Here is a 21,146-nt window from a genome sequence, read left to right as displayed (position 1 = left end):
GTCTGATCACTGCGAGCGTATCTCTCACGTATTCTCACCACCACCCCCTTCTACTTTACCCACAGCGTGTGCATCTCTTCAACCTCTGTTTCCCTTCACCACATACCACATAGTGGGTACATCCTCACGTATTCTCCATATACTTTGGTGTGTACTTTTTTCTATGTAATAGTTCTCCTGCTATCGCCCTCTTTCACTTCCCCTACGGAGGTGACATCACACCATATCATTTGCTTGAAGCGCCTCTTCTCTACACAAGGGTACCTCCCCATGACTATCTTTCTTTATCCCACTCCACCTACCCCACAATGTACAGTCGAAACATCCTCCCTAGCGATTGTTCTGAACCCTCTCGACACACCGAAATGACTGGTACATCACCTCCTTGTGGGGTCCTGTGTGCCGCCGGACCCCACAATCTGCATTCATCAAGTAGTTCTCCTGGCACTCCTGTCTTCCGCTCCCTCTATTTTGTGCATCTTTCACCCTTCCCTTGGAAACCATGGATCTGATCCACACTCAAAACATTAGGCGTCCCTCAGCCTTTTCCCACATCCCCTTCAGTGTGAGTGCGCCTGAGAGCAAGAGATGCCTTCTACCCCTGTGTGTCCTTCCTTCTTGCACTGCACAGAAAGCTCCTTGGGAGTTTGAATCTTGCACAATTGTATTGGTGGACACTCATGTCTCTCTCCCCTGGCACATGCCCACAATTCCTCCCCAAGTGTTTCTCGATTCCCATACTATGGCCCATTTTTTGGTCTTTTCATTTAAAAAAAATAAAATTGATTTTCCTGTTGCATACAACACAGTAGTATGAATAGAACACATAATCGCACCTGCATCCTGGGTAACCTTTCGTCCTTTTCTTGTTCTTTGTTCTGGTTATCTGCATATGTCCATCTAACCTTTTCCTCAACTCTGATTCCCTCTTAGTGGACTTGACACTGCACCTTCTACCTCTTCTTAGCATTTTACAGGATGACCCATCTACAATGGGAAAAGCTGAATGAACTTGGTTGTTGCTCCAATGTTTGGGGTCTTCTTGACCCTGAATTTGAATTTATCATTGTGGTCACTTGATATAAGAGGTTTGGACAAACCCTTGAGTGTGAAGAGATGCATTCTGCACGGCCCCAAGTGCAGCTGTGAGCATTGGTCTGTTTAGTTTGTAACCTCGGGCACAGGTTAGGTCTCTACTTAGCACATCGCTGCTTTGACATGGAACTACGTTCTCTGCACCCTCATGCTCAGATTGGTTCTTGTTGTTTTAGGTGGCGACATGTCGAAGAATGTTAACCCCTCACAGATGGCCAAGCTGAACCAGCAGATGGCAAAAATGATGGATCCCCGCGTTCTACATCACATGGGTAAGCGTGACTTGTTTTCCAGGTGCTGCTGGCATCCCAGCCCAGTAGCACTACGACCTGACCAGTAGAGATAGACCGTTGTAATCCTTTGTAAGTAATGGGTACCCACCCGTTAGCGTCTTCTAGTGATGGGGATCTTGCCATTAGAGAGTCTCCTGTTTGGTGCCACCTGATTCCACTGTCTGTTGGCTTAGCAGTAGGGCCAAGACCTGAGTGGATAAGGGATAGGAGTTTCCCATCTTACCCTCCATAGAAGGGCACTAAAGCTTCCAATGCTGATGGATGTAAGTTAGTGTTAGGAGCCCGCCTTGGTATTTTTTCAGACGCACGAAGGTCCATTGTAATGCAGTGACTGGGATGCACAGCCCTACAGCTAGCGAGCTCCTTGTCGCACTGCTGCGTACGTTGGCATCTTACAGTGGTAAAGGCCGTGCGTAGTGAGTCTAAGGGTTCCTTGTCAGTATTGATTAGAGATGGGTTTTGGCTGTGGGCACGAGCTCTGCTTGGGAATGCAGAATTCCATCCTTACATTTTCAGCGCAGCTGGCACTGTGACCCCTGCCCTAGGGACCAAAGGTTTACTGGGAGGAAATCCTCATAGGGCAGGGATGGGGCACTGGCTGGCACGTAGCTGTCCTAGGTGTCTGTTGACTCTGCTGCAGGTAAACTGAAGCCACCCGTCGTGGACCACTTTCACTTTACATATGTCTGTGACCAGCATGTGTGCCATTTTGTACATTGTGAAAACTGCTATGCTCACCCAAGCCTGCTGTTTTGCACCTTTCTCTTTGTGCTTGCTAAGCAGCTTCATACACATACATGTCTTTGCATTAACACAAGCTCCTGTGTAATCTGTGAAGTCCATTGTGAGCTGGACATGTTCTCAGGAAGCTTGAAAGAATGTGTCACGTCTCATACCTGGCATGCCTTGACAATGTCTATTTGCTCTTCAGAACAGGAGCCTTGTTCAGTGGTCGTAAGGGGTCAGAACCAGTAGTTTCTTTTTTGTTGAGCCTGTGTTCCTTTGGATGACCTTTGCCCCTGTGTTCCTTACTTCGTAGGAGGCATGGCAGGATTGCAGTCCATGATGCGACAGTTCCAGCAAGGGGCAGCGGGCAACATGAAGGGCATGATGGGCTTTAACAACATGTGAGCCGAGGGGCTGCAGCCACCAACTGACGACATCGGAAAATTCTCTCGGTTCCATGAAGGGCATCCCGCAATCGCTCCGCAGCCGCTGACTGACTTGAAAAATCTCTCACTCTTCCCTGGAGGCCTCGTCGCGGCTGCTGATGGACTGCATTAGAACTATTTCAAGGTTCCGTGGAAGGCCTCTTCGTTGCTGCTGACTGACTACACTAGGAATATCTCCAGGTTCCATGGACAGCCTCCTCGCAGCTCCTGGCAGATTATATTCGAAACATCTCTAGGTTTTCTGAAAGGCCTCACAGACGACGAGCTGCTCCTCTGAGACTTAACTAGTGCAGACTCCCCGCAACTCTGTTTCTCCACTATGGTTAAAAACTCTTCCTCTCCAGGTTCACTTTTAGTTCTGCTTTTAAGGGGAGCTCCTTAGTCCTCCCTGGGCAGGGGGGCTCCTTAAAGCTTTAGAGGCAGTAAATAAACCTTTCAAAAATTAAGAGCGTCGAAAGGTTTGAGAGACTTTAGTTTTAATTGTTTGTATCGATTAACAAAAATATTTGTAAATGAAACCTATCTTTGGTCTAAAGTAAAGTGCAATTTCTTTGATTGAGAAGAATGATGTAAAATAAACAAATTCTTCATGGCCGCAAGACGTTAGCATCCAGTGCCGCCTCAGATGGTTGTGATCAAGGGTCTTGTCTCGGAAGGGACAACAGAGGGATGACTTGAGGTGCTACCTTCGGCATGGTTTCTTGTTTGCCATTATTCAGTAGGTGGTTTCTTTTTTGAAAGTGGTGTCCGTATTTCCAAGTATTGGATTGTGAAACACAGAATATAATGCAAGTACTGGTCTGGGCTCTAAAGCAAGTAATAGATGGACTATTGGTGTGGGGTAGATCTGGTTGGGCTTCAGGAAAAGGCTTTGATGTGGTCAGAATATTGGCTTGTTACCTATGCTACCAGGAGGGTTCATCGTGCCATTGATGTTTGAGTCTAAGGGAACATCTCTCTTCCCTACTCCACCCCACTGCCTCAACCCTCATGCTACATTGGTTTTCCTGGAGACCTTGGTTATGCTCATGACATCTTTCCTCCTGTACCATTTGTGTATCTGCATCCCTTACTTCAGTGACTGTTCTGGTCTGTCTGTCTGTTTTCTATCCCACGCATCCTTAGTTCTGCTGGCAGGAAAGATGGTTTCTTAGTGTATAGATTGTCTGTTGAATATTTGAGCCTGGTATGATCTTTAGTTGTTGGGATAGATGTCTGAATGGGGGGCTCGCTCAACAGGCCTGTGCCTGGAAAGGTTTATATAGCATGAACAGCCACATGAGGAGCACGGCTAACGTGTTCTCCAAAGGAGGAGTCTCCTTCCTTCCCTGCTAGCCATTCAGCCTTTGTGACCATGCTTCAGTTTCCTCTCTCTGCTTACTGGAGCCTGTCTACTCAGAAGGATCCAAATTATGTCAATGTTTGTTTCACTTGAAATGTCTCCAAAGTTTCTGTAACTTTCCTCATTCATAGACCTTCTCCACTATGGGGTATGGTGGGAAGGAGAGGAGGAAGCAGCTATGCACAGGATCATCAGACCACATGTACTTTTTTTTTGTTTATTTAATTTTACTCACCAATCACTTACTCATCCGGATTCTAGAAAGGGCGGCTTTCATTTGAAAAGCTTCCTGTGTATGCTTTTACTGCTGTAGAAGCGAAATTGGAAAAACACGTTCTATAAATAAAGTTGTATTTTGGTACAAAATATACTCGGCTGTGGCCTGTGAATGTTTGGTAATGTGTCAGTGCCGTTGCTTTTTCACTGCATCCAATACTGTGAAGGTCCAGTCTATCCACACGTGGTCATGAAAGCAGGTGTGGTCCCTCTCACCCCTCAGACACTGAAGAAGACAGGATATTGATCAGTGTCCTTGGAAGTCTTCTTTGAAATGTGTGTTTAGTCTTAGTTCGTCAAAAACGCAAGAAAACTTTGCCATCATCTTGAAACGTCATGTAGACACCCTCTTGTTGCAACTGAGCTTATCAAAGATGCATTGCTGCTTGCAGATGTGTTGGTCTTTTCTTTACGTCCTTATCCCGTTCCTCCAAATTCATAGCAGAGCCGGCTGTTACATTCAAGAAGCTGGCACACGAATGCAGATCACAAAGAAAGACTTATGCGGGCACATCCAGTCCCTTTTTCCAGATCCTGAGATGTCCTGATACTCAGGCAGGTCTTGAATAACTACATTCTTAAAGGGGAACTGGCACATCTACAGGCCCTAGCCTCTTTAGGTTCCCATTTTACTTTTGTTGCACTTTCTGCTTCAGGTGTTTGGACAATTCTTCACAGCTGCACTTGCCAGTCTGATTTGTTATTGTCCTTCTGAAAGAGCGTTTTCCCTTGCTTTCTGCGCACTCCTCCGATTGTGCCATTGACTATTGGATTTGAAAGGCGTCTTGATGAATTGTCTGAATCTGAGTTGCCTGAAACCGAGCGGTGTTTGTGCCTCTTCTGCCTATGGCCAGAGTGGTCCTGGCCGGAGTGTATGGACTGGGATTGGTAGTCTTACTGTAAGCTGTATTGAAAAACCAGGGGTGTCCTTAGGCCTCTGATTTTTCCTTACGGGAGCAGTCGCGATTGCGGGGTCCTGCGTGCAGAGGATGCAGGCAATGTCGGGAGTCCAGGAAGGGTGCAACCACGATGGACTCTTAACTCGGGAGGGCTGGGGAATCTTGTTGACACCAGTGGCCCACTTCAACTAAGGCTGGAGGCCACTGGTGCCGTGGTGGCTTCTGGTGTCTGGTTTTAGCCGTTCCGGAGGCCTCAGTCTTATCTTTTGGAGTTTCTTCAGAACAGGTCCACTGTTTACAGAAGGTTTTGAGTCTTTTTCAAAGGCATTCAGTTCTCCCGAGTTTCTCCAGTAAACCGCTGCAGGAAGAGTCGACTTTGGAGCGGTTTTTGACTAGGAATGCAGACAGGCCTGCAGGTTTAGTACCAGGTCAGCTGCGTCTTCTCTCTTCTGCTTTTGCAGCTCATCTGTGTACTCTTTTCTTAGGTTGTCAGGATCTTCTTCTCTGGTGCCAGGGACTCCCCTAAATACTGAATTTAGGGGAGTGTAGGGTAATAGCTAATTGGCTACTGACTCTTAGGGTCACTATGCCCCCTATATGACCACTTCCTGTGGGAAGTAGGCATAACCCTTTTCCAGATTCCAAAGTATGCCATCACAAAGATGGCTACTTCTAAAAAAAAAAAAAAAAAAATGGTGTCCACCTCAAAGTAGCCCACCTTAGGGGTGGTACTAGCCTGGAGGTGACACACCTACCTGATTAGCTAATTGTCCTGCCTGTCCAGGTGCCAAGGGGGCTGTGGACAAGGAGTGGCTTTGTTTCCTTTGAGGAGATTAAGATTTGCATTTCTAAGGCGGCAGCTTCGTTGAAGGTTGCTGGCCCAAGGATGCTAATCAGCAGGTCATCGTGTGGGAGAGGGTGTGACACCCTCTTTCCCAAACAGGCTTTTGTTCTTGGTCTCTTGAGAGCAAAGGCTCTCACCCTAGGAGGTCAGAACAGCATCTTGGGTGGCAGGCTGGCGGAAACCAATCAGCAGGCACAACAAAGGCCGGTAGTTTTTCAGGAGGTATCTTTTAGGTGCCCTCTGGGTGCATGTATTGACATCAGTGTTGGTTTACCAATACGAAATGTTTGATACCAAACATCCCTATTTTCAGCGAAGCATTCATATAGCTGGGGGACTCTTTTTCACCAGTGTCCAGCACATGTTTCAAAATGGCTTCCCTGGTCTCTTGTACTGGCAGTAGTAGGACTGACCAGCGTAGGGGGGCTTATCTACTCTCTGCTCATGTAGGTATGCCCTCACATGTAATATTCAGCATCCTGCCTTAGGGCTGTTAGGCCTGTAGGGGTGACTTAAAAATATAACAAGCAGTGTTAGGGACGTGGTACACATGCATGTCTTGTTTTCGCTTTTGTCTGCACCAAGACACACAACCTACAATGGCAGTCTTGCATGTGCTTGGTGAGGGGTCCCTTAGGGTGGCACAATTCAGGATGCTGCCCTTAGGGACCCTCTTTAATTACTCAGACCCTAGGTACCATGGGTATCACTTACTAGGGACTTAAAGAGGGTGCTAACTGTTTTGCCAATTGGGGAATCAATTGTACAGCTTTTAGGGAAAGAACACTGGTACTGGGAATCTGGTTAGCTGGGACTCAGTACACTTCAGTCAAAGTTGCATCGAAAACCAAGCATAAAGTGGGGTGTGGGGACTGCAACAAAAGCCCAGGTTCGAAGCATGTGGGCTGCTGAATTCATATCTTGTGCATAGATTGCCGCCTAGTGTTGGGTCCGGATGATTGCACATTGTTGTCCTGGAAGAGTCTTCGAAGTATCACGAGATAGGTGGCTCCTCCCCTGGACTACAGTGCGCATGGGCATCGACTCCATCCTCAGATTGTTTTTTTCCTCTATTGGGTTCGGATGTATATTTGTTAACTCAAGTTCGGAATCGATAGTAAACTTTCTTTTTGGCCAAAAGGCCTTTAGTTATCGTCGGTATTGTCTTGCGATCGGTGCCAGTTCTTGTTTCAGCTCGGTTTCCGAGACGAACCTCCGAAGGAGCCGCGTGGCTTTCGGCACTGAAGGCCCGGTCGACGCCAGAGGCCTTATCGACGAACCATCATGGAACGGAGCCCGTTCAAGAGATGTCCCGTTTGCAACTCCAAATATCCTCATATCGACGTCCACCCGCTGTGCAACAAGTGCCTGTCTCCGGATCACGATGAAGCCAGCTGTATGGCTTGTTCTCGTTTCCGCTCCAAGAATACGATTCGGCTTTGACGCGCAGCGCGCAAGGAGGCCCAGCAGACGGCACCTGACCCGGTGAACATTTTCGATACCGAGGAGGATGAGGGAGTCGAGCAGGAAGTTCGAGAGTCTGATCCTGCATGGGAGAACGACTCCAACTATGACGCAGATGTCGAGATGGTCGATATTGATAACGTCGTCGACGAGGTAGGAGACGACGATGTGGCCTTTGGGGCCGGAGAAGATAGCTCTGGCGAAGAGCAAGGCCCGATCGTTGTTACGGGGCCCTTGACCGACACACTCAATAAGGCTCAGGTCGAGGGATCGCCACATGGCCTTACCCGAGATCGTACACTCAGTTCTACAGCCTCGCCTCAGGGCCCGGCTACGGACATCTCTAAAGAGCCACTGGTTGACCGATCGAAACCGAAAGAGAAAGCTTCGGTGTCTACTCAACCTCAAGTACTGGAGGCGAAATCGAAACCAAAAGTGCGTATTGCTTTGGTCGGCTCTAAGTTCTCCGAACTATCGGCACCGACGAAGCAGAAAAGTGTTGTCGACCCAGTGAGGTCGCTGAAGGGTGTCGAGCCGAGGACTGCGACACAGACAAAACTGGTCAAGGACGTCGACCCGAAAAAGTCGGTGCCGAAGGCAGTCGACACTGAAAAAGGACTCGGGGCTCGGAAGGTCCTAGATCCTATGCGTCGACCAGATCAGGCTACAGGCAGTACGAACCTCGAGCCCACGCCTGGCGGTGCCTCGAAGAAACCTGTCGAGTCGACACAGCCGTCCGCCTCCTTCTCCAAGCAGGTGTCGGAATCGCTGAAACGCATTAAGGAGAAGGCTTCTCCTGTCGGACCGAAGGACACTCCAACACCGAAGCCTCCCACTAAACCTCTAAAATCGTCGGCACCCATCCAGTTCACACTGCCGCCGAAAGTGGTACCTAAAGCCTTCGCCCCTAAACCGGCCGTCGAAGCGTCCAAGAGGGTGTCCACGGGGCCGAAGCCTACAACTGCGGACCTTGTCACAAAGCATCGACAGCGCCTGCTTGAAGACCAGTCGAGGCAATTCATCGACGCAGACACGGGTAGACTTTCTATTTATAAGAGAAAGATCGCCCCTGAACAGCCTATGGAGTCATATAACATTCCATTGAAAAAGAAGGATTCTGCTACATCACCTCTTCTTGTTGAGCCTATTTCACCACATGGCCAAGTCACTGCTCCTATCTCGCCAACTTACTCAGATGTGGATACAGGGGAAGGTGACAATGAGGAGTACAGTTATCCTATAGACACTGATCCTGAAGATCACAATGAACCCTGGGCGGACGCTACTGACCCAGGAGATCCTCACACTGCCCCAGACAGTCAGGTGTATGCTGTGAAAACCTCGCCTACTGAAGACTCCGCGGCGTTTAATGCGCTTATTGAAAGGGCAGCCAAAAATCATAATGTCCAGCTCCATGCTGACCCTATTGAAGTGGATTTTTGTTTGACACCTTCTCCACCTCAGAGAGAACTTTCAAGACTCTACCAATGCTAAAGGGTGTCTTAAAACATGCTGCAGACATTTTTAAAGAAAACACCAGAGCAAGGGTGATAAACCCCAGAATTGAAAAAAAGTACAAACCAGCACCTGGGGACCCCACCTATATCAAGGGACAGTTGCCGTTGGACTCTCTAGTTGTTTCAAATGCCCGGAAGAGGGCAAACTCGCAAACAACGGGTGATGCTCCTCCCCCTGACAAGGAATCTAAAGTGCTAGAAACATCAGGGAAGAGGGTGGCGGCTCAAGCGGCCAATATCTGGCGCATTTCCAACACTCAAGCACTCTTAGCCAGATATGACAGGGCTCATTACGATACACTTGAAACCCTGTTACAACACTTGCCAGATGAATATAAGGAGGCAGCAGAGATGCTCATTCAGGAAGGGAAGCTTATATCAAATGCATCTATCAAATGTGCGCTGGACGCAGCAGACACCGCGGCCAGGGCAATTAACACAAGTGTAATGTTGCGCCAACATGCCTGGCTTAGAATCTCCGGTTTCAAGCCACAGATACAAACCACCATACTAAATCAGCCTGTAAACCCTGACCACTTATTTGGACCAGAGGTGGACACCACCTTGGAAAAGATCAAAAAGGACACTGAGACTGCAAAGTCTATGGGGGCTCTACAGTCCCAGCAGTTCAGGGGTAGTTCTTTTCGTCGCTCAAACAATAGAGGACTTTCCAGAGGCCAACTGTCGCAGCAATCGCAATACAATAAAGGAGGCACGCAAACCACCTACACCAAGCAAAGTAGAGGTGGCTATCGTGGAAACAGCGCCAAGGGTAGAGGTTGTGGAAATAACAGCTCCCGATCCTCCGCCGCTAACAAACAGTGACGCCTTGTCACTGCCCCCCGACCATGCCACACCAGTCGGGGGGGAGACTGCATTAGTTCCTACCAGTCTGGACGTTCATCACTACAGACAGGTGGGTGAAAGCTTATCCAGTACGGTTATTGTCCGGAGTTAACGTCCACTCCACCCAACATGCCCCCAAGACACCGTCCTATGTCCACAGAGGATTTGCAATTATTGCAGCAGGAGGTAGTCGTCATGCTGCAAAAAGGAGCAATACAGCTCGTGCCTGTGGAGGAAAGAGGTACAGGGGTGTACTCGCTGTACTTCTTAATCCCAAAGAAGGACGGGTCCCTCAGACCCATACTGGACCTCAGGCCCCTAAACCGGTACATCCTATCGCAACACTTTCACATGCTCACATTGCAGCAGGTTCTACCGTTACTCAGTCAGGGAGATTTCCTAGCAACATTAGATCTGAAGGATGCCTATTTCCATATTCCGCTACACCCGTCACACAGAAAATACCTCAGATTCACCATTCAAAATCAACATTATCAATTCAAGGTCCTCCCTTTCGGAGTGACGACGGCACCCAGGGTGTTTACAAAGTGCCTGGCGACAGTGGCTGCACACCTACGGAGACAGAACGTTCACGTCTACCCTTATCTGGACGACTGGCTTATCCAGGCGAAGTCGGCCAAGCAGTGTGCCGCCCACATGTCTCACACCATTCACCTTCTTCACGATCTGGGGTTCTCACTGAATTATCAAAAGTCCCACCTTCAGCCCGCCCACATACGGCAGTATCTGGGCGCGACAATAGATACTCTGGCGGCCAAAGCACAGGCAAATTCAGTGAGAATCAACAGCATTCAATTGCTGATACAACAATTCAGACCACAACACTCGCTTCCGGCACGAGTGTTCATGCAGTTGATAGGCATGATGGCCTCCTGCATCTTCATAGTCCCGCACGCGAGACTACATATGCGTCCGCTTCAGGAGTGCTTAGCACGTCAGTGGAACCAGGCTCACGGACAGTTGAAAGACCTAGTGTTGGTGACCGCTCGTGCTTACAACTCTCTGCATTGGTGGAATCCACAAAACCTTTGCAAGGGCCGACCGTTCCAAGAGCCTGTGCCACAGATTATTCTGACAACGGACGCATCTCTCCAGGGATGGGGAGCTCATGTACTCCACTACACAGTGCAGGGACTATGGACAGCGGAGCAAAAGAAGATGCACATCAACCTTCTAGAACTGATGGCTATCTTCTTGGCAATGAAAGCATTCAAAGTACATCTGTGCAACAAGGTTGTGTTGATCCGGACGGACAACATGACGGCCATGTACTACATACAGAAGCAGGGAGGGACACACTCTCCACAGTTGTCTCATCTGGCTCAGAGCATGTGGAAGTGGGCCATTCAGAGAAACATCTTCCTCATAGCGGAACACCTCCCGGGCACGGACAATCAGATGGCGGACCTGCTCAGCAGGCACAGCCACCAAATGCACGAGTGGGAGATGCATCCATCTGTACTCCACCCGTACTTCCAGCAGTGGGGTCATCCAGAGATAGACCTGTTCGCCACAAAGGAAAACGCCAAATGCCAAGCTTTGCCGCAAGGTTTCCACACCCACAGTCGCAGGGCAATGCGATATGGATGAACTGGTCAGGCATATTTGCGTACGCTTTTCCCCCAGCACCTCTAATACCGCTGGTGGCACGCAAGCTGAAGCAACACTGGATGACACTCATCCTGGTTGCTCCAACGTGGGCACGCCAACCATGGTACACCACGTTTCTAGAACTATCCGTGGTACCGCATCAAAGGCTGCACCTCACACCCAGGCTTTTGACGCAGAACCATGGCGACATTCAGCATCCAGATCCGCAACAGCTCAACCTGGCGATCTGGCTCCTGAGGTCTTAGAGTTTGGCTACCTCAACTTGCCTCCCGACTGTATGGATATCATGAGAGGCAAGAAAGCCCACCACCAGAGCATGTTATGCAGCAAAATGGAAGCGGTTTGTCGTTTATTGTGCAGACCACAACATCAACCCGCTAGATGCATCTACTCACAACATCATTTGTTATCTGTTACATCTATACAAATGCAATCTGGCCTATGCTTCCATTCGTATACATTTATCCGCAATAGAAGCTTATCTCCAAAACAGGCAGCATCTTTCGCTTTTCAGAGTGCCTTCCATTAAAGCCTTTCTGGAGGGACTCAAACGAGTTATTCTTCCACGGAACGCTCCAGCTCCTGAATGGAACCTAAATGTGGTCCTCACCAGGCTGATGGGTCCACCTTTTGAGCCTCTACACTCATGCGAGATTCAGTTCTTAACGTGGAAAGTGGCTTTCCTGATAGCAATCACATCGCTGCGACGCGTTATTGAACTCCAGGCACTAACTATCCAGGAGCCATTCATACAGATTCACTCCAACAGGGTGGTACTCCGTACTAACCCGAAGTTTCTTCCTAAGGTGGTTTCACAGTTCCATATCAATCAGACTATAGAACTGCCAGTGTTCTTCCAAAATCAGAGTCAGTGGCGGAGAGAAAGCTCCACACACTAGACATCAAGAGAGCTCTAATGTACTACATAGATAGGACCAAAGATTTTCGGAAAACAAAACAACTGTTTGTTGCCTTTTTGCCACAACACAAAGGCAACCCCATTTCCAAAGCAGGTATAGCCAGGTGGATCGTTAAGTGCATTCAAATTTGCTATCAAAAGGCCAAGCGCACATTAACGGTTCCCCCACGGGCCCACTCCACGCGAAAGTTGGGGGCCTCCATGGCTTTCCTTGGAAATATTCCTCTAGAAGTCATTTGTAGAGCAGCCACATGGTCTACCACACACACATTTACAAAACACTACTGTGTAGATGTGCACTCCAAACAGCAGGCAGCTGTAGGACAGGCTGTTCTAAAAACACTTTTTCAAACTGCTGCAGCTGGCACAGGCGGCCGCCGCTAATGGAGAGACTGCTAGGTATTCTATGCACAAGATATGAATTCAGCAGCCCACATGCCTCGAACCGAATATGCTACTTACCAGTATGCATCTGTTCTTGGCATGTAGGGCTGCTGACATTCATATCGCCCGCCCTCCTCCCCGGCGCCTGTAGCGGCTGCAGCTCTTACACTTACTCTTAGCATGGTCATCACTCACGGTGTTACACTCCATCTTTGCCACAATGGCTAAAAACAATCTGAGGATGGAGTCGATGCCCATGCGCACTGTAGTCCAGGGGAGGAGCCACCTATCTCGTGATACTTCGAAGACTCTTCCGGGACAACAATGTGCAATCATCCGGACCCAACACTAGGCGGCGATCTATGCACAAGATATGAATGTCAGCAGCCCTACATGCCAAGAACAGATGCATACTGGTAAGTAGCATATTCGTTTCGTACAGCACCTGTCTCTTCTGAGACAAGGCCTCTCAGTAGCCGCATGTCCCTAGTCAGCCTTTCGCCCCTTTTGTGGCTACTGAAGGGGCATTCAGCTGCACCAGTCGTATCCCAACCACAAAGCCGCAAATGTTCCGCAACCCTTGCACGGCTGAGGGCGTGGACGATTCCGACAACATAGGTTGGGCGGCCAGAGGTCCAGTCAAATCCATCCCCCTCCCCCACCCCTCCACCCCGGCAGCCTCAGCGTCCAAACCCTCCAACCATGGGCGGCCAGTTAGTGGCAGGATCCGCCATCACCACCAACATTACATCAGGCAGATGGATCTTCTAGATGGTCTGAAAGAGGTACTCCCTCCCCTTCGAGACCACCCCTCACATCATGCCTCCATCCTACAACCGGCTGACGCAGGATCATTTGATTTTGCTCTAGGCGAAAGTCATGACTGTTTGCCATGGGAGCCATGAAGGGCATTCCGGCGCCAGAAGTAGACTGTGGTGGTTATTCCCACTACTCTCATGACCTGAAAAAAAGACCAGCACCTTCGTCATATCCTAGACCTACCAGCCTTCAAATACTTCCTCAAAAAGGAAAATTCCAAGATGCTCACAGTAGCTCAGGGCCTGTCTGCCCTGGACCCGGGAGACTTGATTGTAGCATTAGACTTGCAGGAGGTCTATTTTCACATCCCCGTCCTGTGTGTCCATCAGCGCTATTTGCGGTTTACGGTAGGCCATGAGCACTTTCAATTCCCCATGCTCCCTTTTGGCCTTACTAGTACCCCTCGGGTGTTTACCAAGTTGATGGAGGTGGTCGCAGCTCATCTGTGCAGACCAGGGGTGCAAGTCGACCCCTATCTTGACGACTGGCTGCTGAAGGCGGGCTCAGCCCAGGCTGTTGTCTCCTACCTCCAGACTACAGCGAACCTCCTGCATTCGCTTAGGTTCACTATCAACTTGCAGAAGTCGCATCTGACTCTCTCTCAGATGCTCCCTTTCATTGCAGCTGTTCTGGACACAGTGCAGTTTCGGGCATATCCTCCCAAGTGGCGAGTCCAGGATATTCAGACTATAATTCTGATGTTTCAGCCTCTATGCTTGATTTAGGTAATAATGACTCTAAGGCTGCTGGATTGTAGTCTAGTTCCTATTTTTCCAATAGGCTCTGCACATTGGAATAATATATCCTATAGATGTGACGTAGAGCTTATGTCTACTAGGTCTCTATCGAACTATATTAGACTTAATTGTGAGTGCCAGCTAGCTCCGAGGTCATTAGAAACTTTCTCGAGTTCACAAGAAGGGATTTCGTTTCTGACAACCGCATAAACATGACAACTTTGTTTCCCAAGATAAAACTGATCTTCAGAGTCGTGCAAACAATAGATAGATATTGTACTCATTCAATCGTGCATGCTTCGTTTCACCAGAGGTGCAGAGAAATAGACGGGCGTTTTCGATAAAAGGTTTTTATTGAACAGTCTTCTTTCTCCAGCATAAGAAATGAACTGCTACAATTGTAATACTGGTTGCGAAGTATAATGCGTACAGTAAAAAGAGTAGGGTAAAATAATACTGTAAGAGCATTGTATGGTTCCTACACCATAGATAAATACATACATAAATAACAGAGGCTAAAAAGTACTCAACTGGTGCTTCTAAAATACGCCTACCCCGATGTACCTAACCTAAGCTTAGTACGAGGCAAGAAGTGAGGTTTAGCATAAATTTTGTATTCTTTTGCCAAGAATCTATCCAAGATTTCTCTTAGGGTCTTATCGGCTCCGTACCTTGGTTTAGAATGAAGGTCAATCCCAGGACTCGATTTCCCAACAACCCGCAAGGGTAGCTTGGAAACACTGGGGCTGGATTTCTCGGCAGGAGAAAAGACCGCGTCTCTCTCAGTGCGTCTGCTGGATGGTCGGCTTCCTTCGGCACTTGCTGTAGCAGGATGTGTCGGGCAAGTAGATAGTCTAACTGCTCCAAACCACCGTGTGTTTGCTATGGCAAGTGTGGGTATATTTATACCTTGAAGGTACCAAATTTGACGTAAAGGTGGACATAATAACGTCATTAGAGTCTCAGTTCTTTGAAAACTCCATGAGTTCTTGGACAAGTCAGTATTCGAGCAAGAGGAAGTCCCTAGCTGCTGGAGCAGAGTTTTCCAAGAAATCGTTGTAGATTTTCGGAACTACTGGAAGTAGCCCTGACGAATTTGGACTGCATGAGCTATGTCTAAATATGGTTATGATTTCTATGCCTATATAAGGATATGGTGATTTATACCTATATAAGGGCATAAATCGGGAAAATTATAATAGGGTCCTAAAATGTTATACAACAGGGTGTCATGGCCTCCTGCATCCTGCTAGTGACACATGCTATATGCGGGTTCTGCAGTGGGAACTGAAGTTCCAGTGGGCACAGCATCAGGGGAATCTGTTTGACTTGGTTCAGGGCTCGGAGGGAACTGAATAAGCCCTGCAGAGGTGGCTCGCTGACCGCATTCAGGTCCGAGGCAGACCCCTCTCCCTTCCTCAACCAGATCTCACAGTTGTGTCACTCGTTGGATGAGGCAGCCATCTGGGAGAGGTGAAGCCTTTGTAAAGAGGCCCTGCATCTCTGGACTTGGCTGGATCAGCAGGGCATATCCCTGGTAGTTCACCACCTGGCAGGTTCTCTGAACGCCAGGGCGGACGAACTCTGCCATCAATGCCTAGCTGCTCGTGAATAGTCTCTCTTCCAGGGGTAAGGATAGCCTTGGTTTGATCGGTTCGCCTCCACCGAGAACACTCAATGTCTGCAGTTTTGTGTGCTGGAATATCCATGTAGTCTCTCGCTTGGAGATGCTTTTTAGCTCGAGTGGAGCTCAGCCTCCTGTACGCCTTTCCACCCATACCATTCATGCGCAGAGTTCTCAAGAAGATCAGGAACTATAGTGCCCAAGTTATTCTTGTGGCTCCGGACTGGACACAGTGAATCTGGTATCCCGCCCGAGCTTCTCCAAATGAGCATCGATCCTACGATCAGGCTGCCTCTTCGGGAAAATCTTCTGTTGCAGCAGCAGGGGAGGGTCCTCCACCTGAACCATTCAAATCTACGCCTTCTTGGGAGTAGATTGAGCGGCGGCATTTAGATAGCAGTCGACCTTCCTCCCGAAGTTTGTAATGTTATGTTCGAGGCATATGAGCTGTAGATCGTATACTTGTGCATAGATCGCCATCTGGTGTTGGGCTCAGATGTTTGCACTTTGTTTTTGCCTTGGAAGAAATCTTTGTAGTCACGAGGTAGGTAACTGCTCCTTAGGACGATTGTGTGCATGGGCATCGACTCCATCTGCAGATTGTTTTTTTTTTTCCCACCATCGGGTTCGGATGTGATTTGATGCGCTCCGGGTCGGTGTTGTTTTCGAACCCCCTTCGACACGCAATCCCTCTCCACTCGACTGTAATATCTCAATCGCGCTTCCTTTTCGACGTGTATTTTCAAAATATATAAAATCCTCGATCTTCGACGCGGGCCGTTGGGCCTATCCGCGCCGACCACGCCAGCAGTCAATGGAAAGGACTCCTTTAAAAAAATGCCCCGGCTGTGGGGCCAAGTTCCCACACACTGACTTACTCTCCCCGGAGCACGAAGAGTAGAACTATGAGGTCTGTTCATATTTCAGGTCGAAGAAAACCATCCGTTACCAACAGAATCGACATCACAAAATGTCTTGAGGAAGCGGCTCGATTCCGGACATCTTCGGAGCAGATCCCAATATCCAACTGGAACAACAAGCTGATGAAGGAGAGATCTCAGTTTCCGAAGCCGACGACTCCGTCGAAGACCAGGCAGTCACCCCGGCTCAGCGGTCCGTGAGTACCGAAACCCCTCTCCTAACCAAAACCAAATCTAAGGCTCCGGTGTAGGAGAGTAGGGTCTGCTTCCTATCGTTACCCCCACTTTTTGCTGTGCTTCACTGGTTTTTCGACTTTAGTATGGCTGTGGCCCTGCTAATCAGGACCACAGCCTAGCTGTACTCTCTCTAAATTGATACCATGTCCTTTAGGTACATACCAGATTGGTTACTGAGGCACCCTTGTGAGCCCCTGTATATGGTACCTTATGTACCCAGGGCATAGGGACCCCAGAGGCCTACCAGGGGCTGCAGCATGTATTGTGCCACTCCTGGTTAGCCTTCCAAACTGACACCACAGGTCTGCACTTGCAGCCTGGGTAAGGTGGTGTAAGCACCCCTTACTTAGATATAGTATACCTATAAGTCACTCCTATCGCAGGCCTTGACAACCCTGGAGGCAGAGTGCTTATTTTTGTGTGAGAGGGCGCCCTAGCATGAGCTGAGCCCCTCTGCAGCTTTCGGAACCATCTACTTATAGCTGTTCTATGATGTAGCCATACCATATATGCTGATGCCACAGACACGAGTCTGCCCTCCTGCTGCTGGACGAAACTCTGGCAGGGGAGGCCTGGACAATAGGTTTCAGGTTTCCTGTCCAAGGAGGTGCTAGACAGGCTTTAGTGTATTAGGGCAGGGTGGGTTGCATTCAGTGAATGCTTTTCAGACACTGCCTGGGGCACACAAGGTGCTCCATGCATTTCCCAGTTCAAACCGGTTGCTGGGGCACTCAACCCCAGCTCTGGCGCGAAACTGGACACAGGGGAAGGGGTGTAACCACCCCCTCCCCAGGTCCACCCATAGGAGGGACCTTAGAGTTAGTCCAACCCCTAAACTTACTATAAGTATAGAACCCCAGTCCCTAGGACTTTAGATTACCCTGGACAAAACTGCAACATATATCTTGGACCTTCGACATTTCACATCGATTGGAAAACGGAAGAAATCTCCCTTGTGGTCAAGGAGTGACCGCCCTGTTCAAACAGGCACCAACTGCATCTTTGCCGGTCTGCATTTTCGAGGCTCCCGAAGAATCTGCGACACAGGACATGGATTTCCAGACATCTCTGAAGCTGACCCGAGCTCCCAGCAAAGCTGAGACCCGTAGCTGACACGAGAGACATGGGACCGGAACTCCTGGACATCCTGCCTCTTCAACTGCACCTACTTCCCAAGGTATCCCGAAGTTGTGCATTGGGGTATTTGAAGCCCCTGGTCAGAGCACCTTTTTGCACCAAAGCTCAGAGGCCTACACTCCACGAGTGTCCGGTGGGCCCGCTCTGTGCATTTGCACTCGAGGCCCCTTCGCGGTTCCTAGTCCGTTGGCTAGGGAGCCCCCACGAAGGGCCATCTTTGATTTCTTGAGCTTTCCTGGTTGCTCCAGACTAGCTCCCACTCCTCTCCAAAGGACCTTGCTAGTCTGCACCGAAGCCAATTTTGTCATATTGAGTGGATTGCTGTTGCCAAGGCTTGTTGGGTCCAATCTGGATTCCGACACCGCAGTCAACTAGATCCTTCGTGGGACAGCTCGAATCCAGCTCCTGGTCGTCGTCGACTCCTCCTGGACCTCGTGGCTGAAGAGTCAAGCTTCACCTCTTTCACCCGAAATCACCTGACATCGGTTGGCATCTTCTCCTCTCCATCCTGGTCACTGGTTAGGGACCCAGGCTCTGTCCCCTCTGCTTTCAGGTTCTTCACATCTCCAATCCACCCTTGGTTCCACCCAGACACTTTTCCTCTGTTCGCCTGAAGCATTTCTTCGCATCTCTCCATTGGAATCGATGACGAAATCTGACACCAAAAGACACCTATGCACCCGGCTTCCATGGGTGAGGTAACACGAGTACTCCGGTGCTCCAGTGGGTCTTGACTCTCGAAGTGTCTAAGTCTAAAAGGGTTCCATCGTAGTTCACCTCTAAGTGTCCTTAATCTTTAAAATTGTAACTTGTTCGTTCTTCATAGAAAGTCAATGGTGATCCGCGGCTGTGTTCAGACACTGCACGCGTCCCTCGTGGGCCTCCTGCATTCTAACCGTAGGTGGTTATAGGTAGCCCCAGTGGTTCTACAGGCCCTAGGCCTGCTTTCTAACTCTCACGTGGTTCTTATACCACTATTTTAGTATACGGTTTGTGAGGCCCCTAGGGCATAACGTATACTGTGCAACTTATTGTATGCTAATTAGGTTCCTTGTATTGTACTTTTACCTCTGACCTCATAATGAGGCCAGTGGGGTTGTGTTTAGATTAAATACATATATATTTGATATATACCTTGTGTGGTGTACTTTCATTTGATCATTCAAGAGATTATAAATGGTAAAACAACTTGCTTAACTCGCCTCTAAGTCTTAGCCTGAAGGCTGCTCTCCACTGCTAAGCGATACAAAAGGGGATGATGGACGGAGCGTTTGAACAAATCAAACACTCAGCCCAGTCAACTGATCTGGGTTTAATCCACCACCATTCTTTAGCCCACTCAGCCACCCCATTTCAGACATGGCTATATGCAAATCAGTCTGACCCTGTGCCTTGTGGGAACAGTCCAGCCCGAACTGCCAAGCCATGTCTTCCCTGGACCGGAAACCAGCATACTGGGACCGGTTTCGGATTCATAATCCTCATCAGCCAGGCTATCTTGAATCCAGTGGCCAAGTGAACAAGGGACTCACGTCTGAGCATACCCTGCCACACTTAGGGCGAACAAAGCGATACAAAAGGGGATGATGGACGGAGCGTTTGAACAAATCAAACACTCACCCCCAGTCAACTGATCTGGGTTTAATCCACCACCATTCTTTAGTTCACTCAGCCACCCCAGTTCTCCACTGCTACCACTAGGATAGCTTTCTATAAGGTTGACTTTACAACCACCATCAATAAGGGTCGTTTGGACCAGTGCAAGGTGCCCACTAGAATAGTGGACAGCATATACCAGGCCAACTTCTCACATCCGGTAACACCTTCGCCCTTGGGCTCAGGTCGACACCGACAACACCCTTCAGACGCCCCACCCTCTGGCACAGCGGTAAAATCAACCCCATTCCGGTGCCGAAGTTACGTTGAGCACCGAAGTTTAAAACCAAGGAGTTGCCACGCCCTTCTTCGTCGGTGCCAAAACCCTCTGCATCGAAACAAACGCAGGACAAACATTCAGAGCCGAAATTCTTCTGCGTCTAAAAAATCTTCGGTGCCGAAAAAGTGTTCGGAGATGAAAAAATCTTCGGGCTGAACAAAACTTTGGAACCGAAAAACACTGAGCCACAGACTCCTATTCTAAAAGCTAAAGAGTCCAAGACCCCACTGTGAGAAAGTGAGTTCCTGTTGCAGTACACCCCCCCCCCCATTTTTTTCCTGATACCTGATTCACTTTTCCTAGGTGTGCCCTGGGTCCCTGCCAATCGGGTACCCAGGGCCTGTGTTCCTTCCCTAAAAACTATACTAAAGCCTAAACCCAATTGGCATCTGTGGCCACATATCAGCCCCTAGTAAATGGTACCCTAGGTACCCAGGGCATTATTACCAGAGAAGACCCCTAAGGGCTGCAGCACTTATTGTGCCACCCTTAGGGGCCCTGTACCTTGACACACACACACACACTGCCTTTGCAGGCTGAGTGTCTAGGTGCAGAACTAAACAAAGAGTCGACATGGCACACATCCCTGGGTGCCATATCCACAACCCCACTGCCCTGGCATACAAAAGCCACCCCTCTAGCTGGGTGCCCTATGGCAGTGGTGTGGGCACCGGTGCATGAGCCCTGTGCGCCTACAGTACCCAGGGCCATTCCTGGGCACTAAGTACAGTGATGCCATTAAGAAAATATGGTGCTGGGAGGTTGTCATTACGAACTCCACAGCACCATAATGGCTACACTGAAGACTGACAAGTTTGGTACAAAACTTCTCAGCACATTAAACCCGCACTGATGACAGTGTGGGATTTAATGAAAAATGCACCACAGAGAGCATCTTAGAGATGCCCCCTGAAACCTAACCTACAATCCACGTCTTGTCTGAGAGGCTGCCTAGGCTGCCACACAGCAGACATGTTGCTGGACCCCTGGGTGGGAGAGCCCCCCGTTCTCCTGGGCCTGCAACAATGCACATCCTGGGCGAGGTGCCAAGCC

At 49.1% G+C, this 21,146-nt stretch overlaps 1 protein-coding gene across 2 annotated transcripts in view; it reads left to right on the top strand.

The window, feature by feature from the left end:
* Nucleotides 1-21,146, top strand: part of SRP54 (signal recognition particle 54) — a 190,843-nt gene that overhangs the window by 78,703 nt on the left and 90,994 nt on the right. The window contains exons 15-16 of one of the 2 annotated variants that reach the window (XM_078659377.1): nucleotides 1,272-1,367; nucleotides 2,428-4,269. In XM_078659377.1, the coding sequence (XP_078515503.1) occupies nucleotides 1,272-1,367; nucleotides 2,428-2,519 (188 nt within the window). In that variant the 3' untranslated portion in view covers nucleotides 2,520-4,269. Of the gene's footprint in view, nucleotides 1-1,271; nucleotides 1,368-2,427; nucleotides 4,270-21,146 lie in introns of those variants that run through there. The other variant, XM_078659378.1, reaches the window with a different exon arrangement.

Source organism: Lissotriton helveticus, chromosome 9 (genome assembly GCF_964261635.1).
Source record: "Lissotriton helveticus chromosome 9, aLisHel1.1, whole genome shotgun sequence".
Taxonomy (NCBI): domain Eukaryota; kingdom Metazoa; phylum Chordata; class Amphibia; order Caudata; family Salamandridae; genus Lissotriton; species Lissotriton helveticus.
The sequence above is the reverse complement of the archived record's forward strand: the minus strand, read 5'-3'. Positions and strand labels throughout refer to the sequence as shown.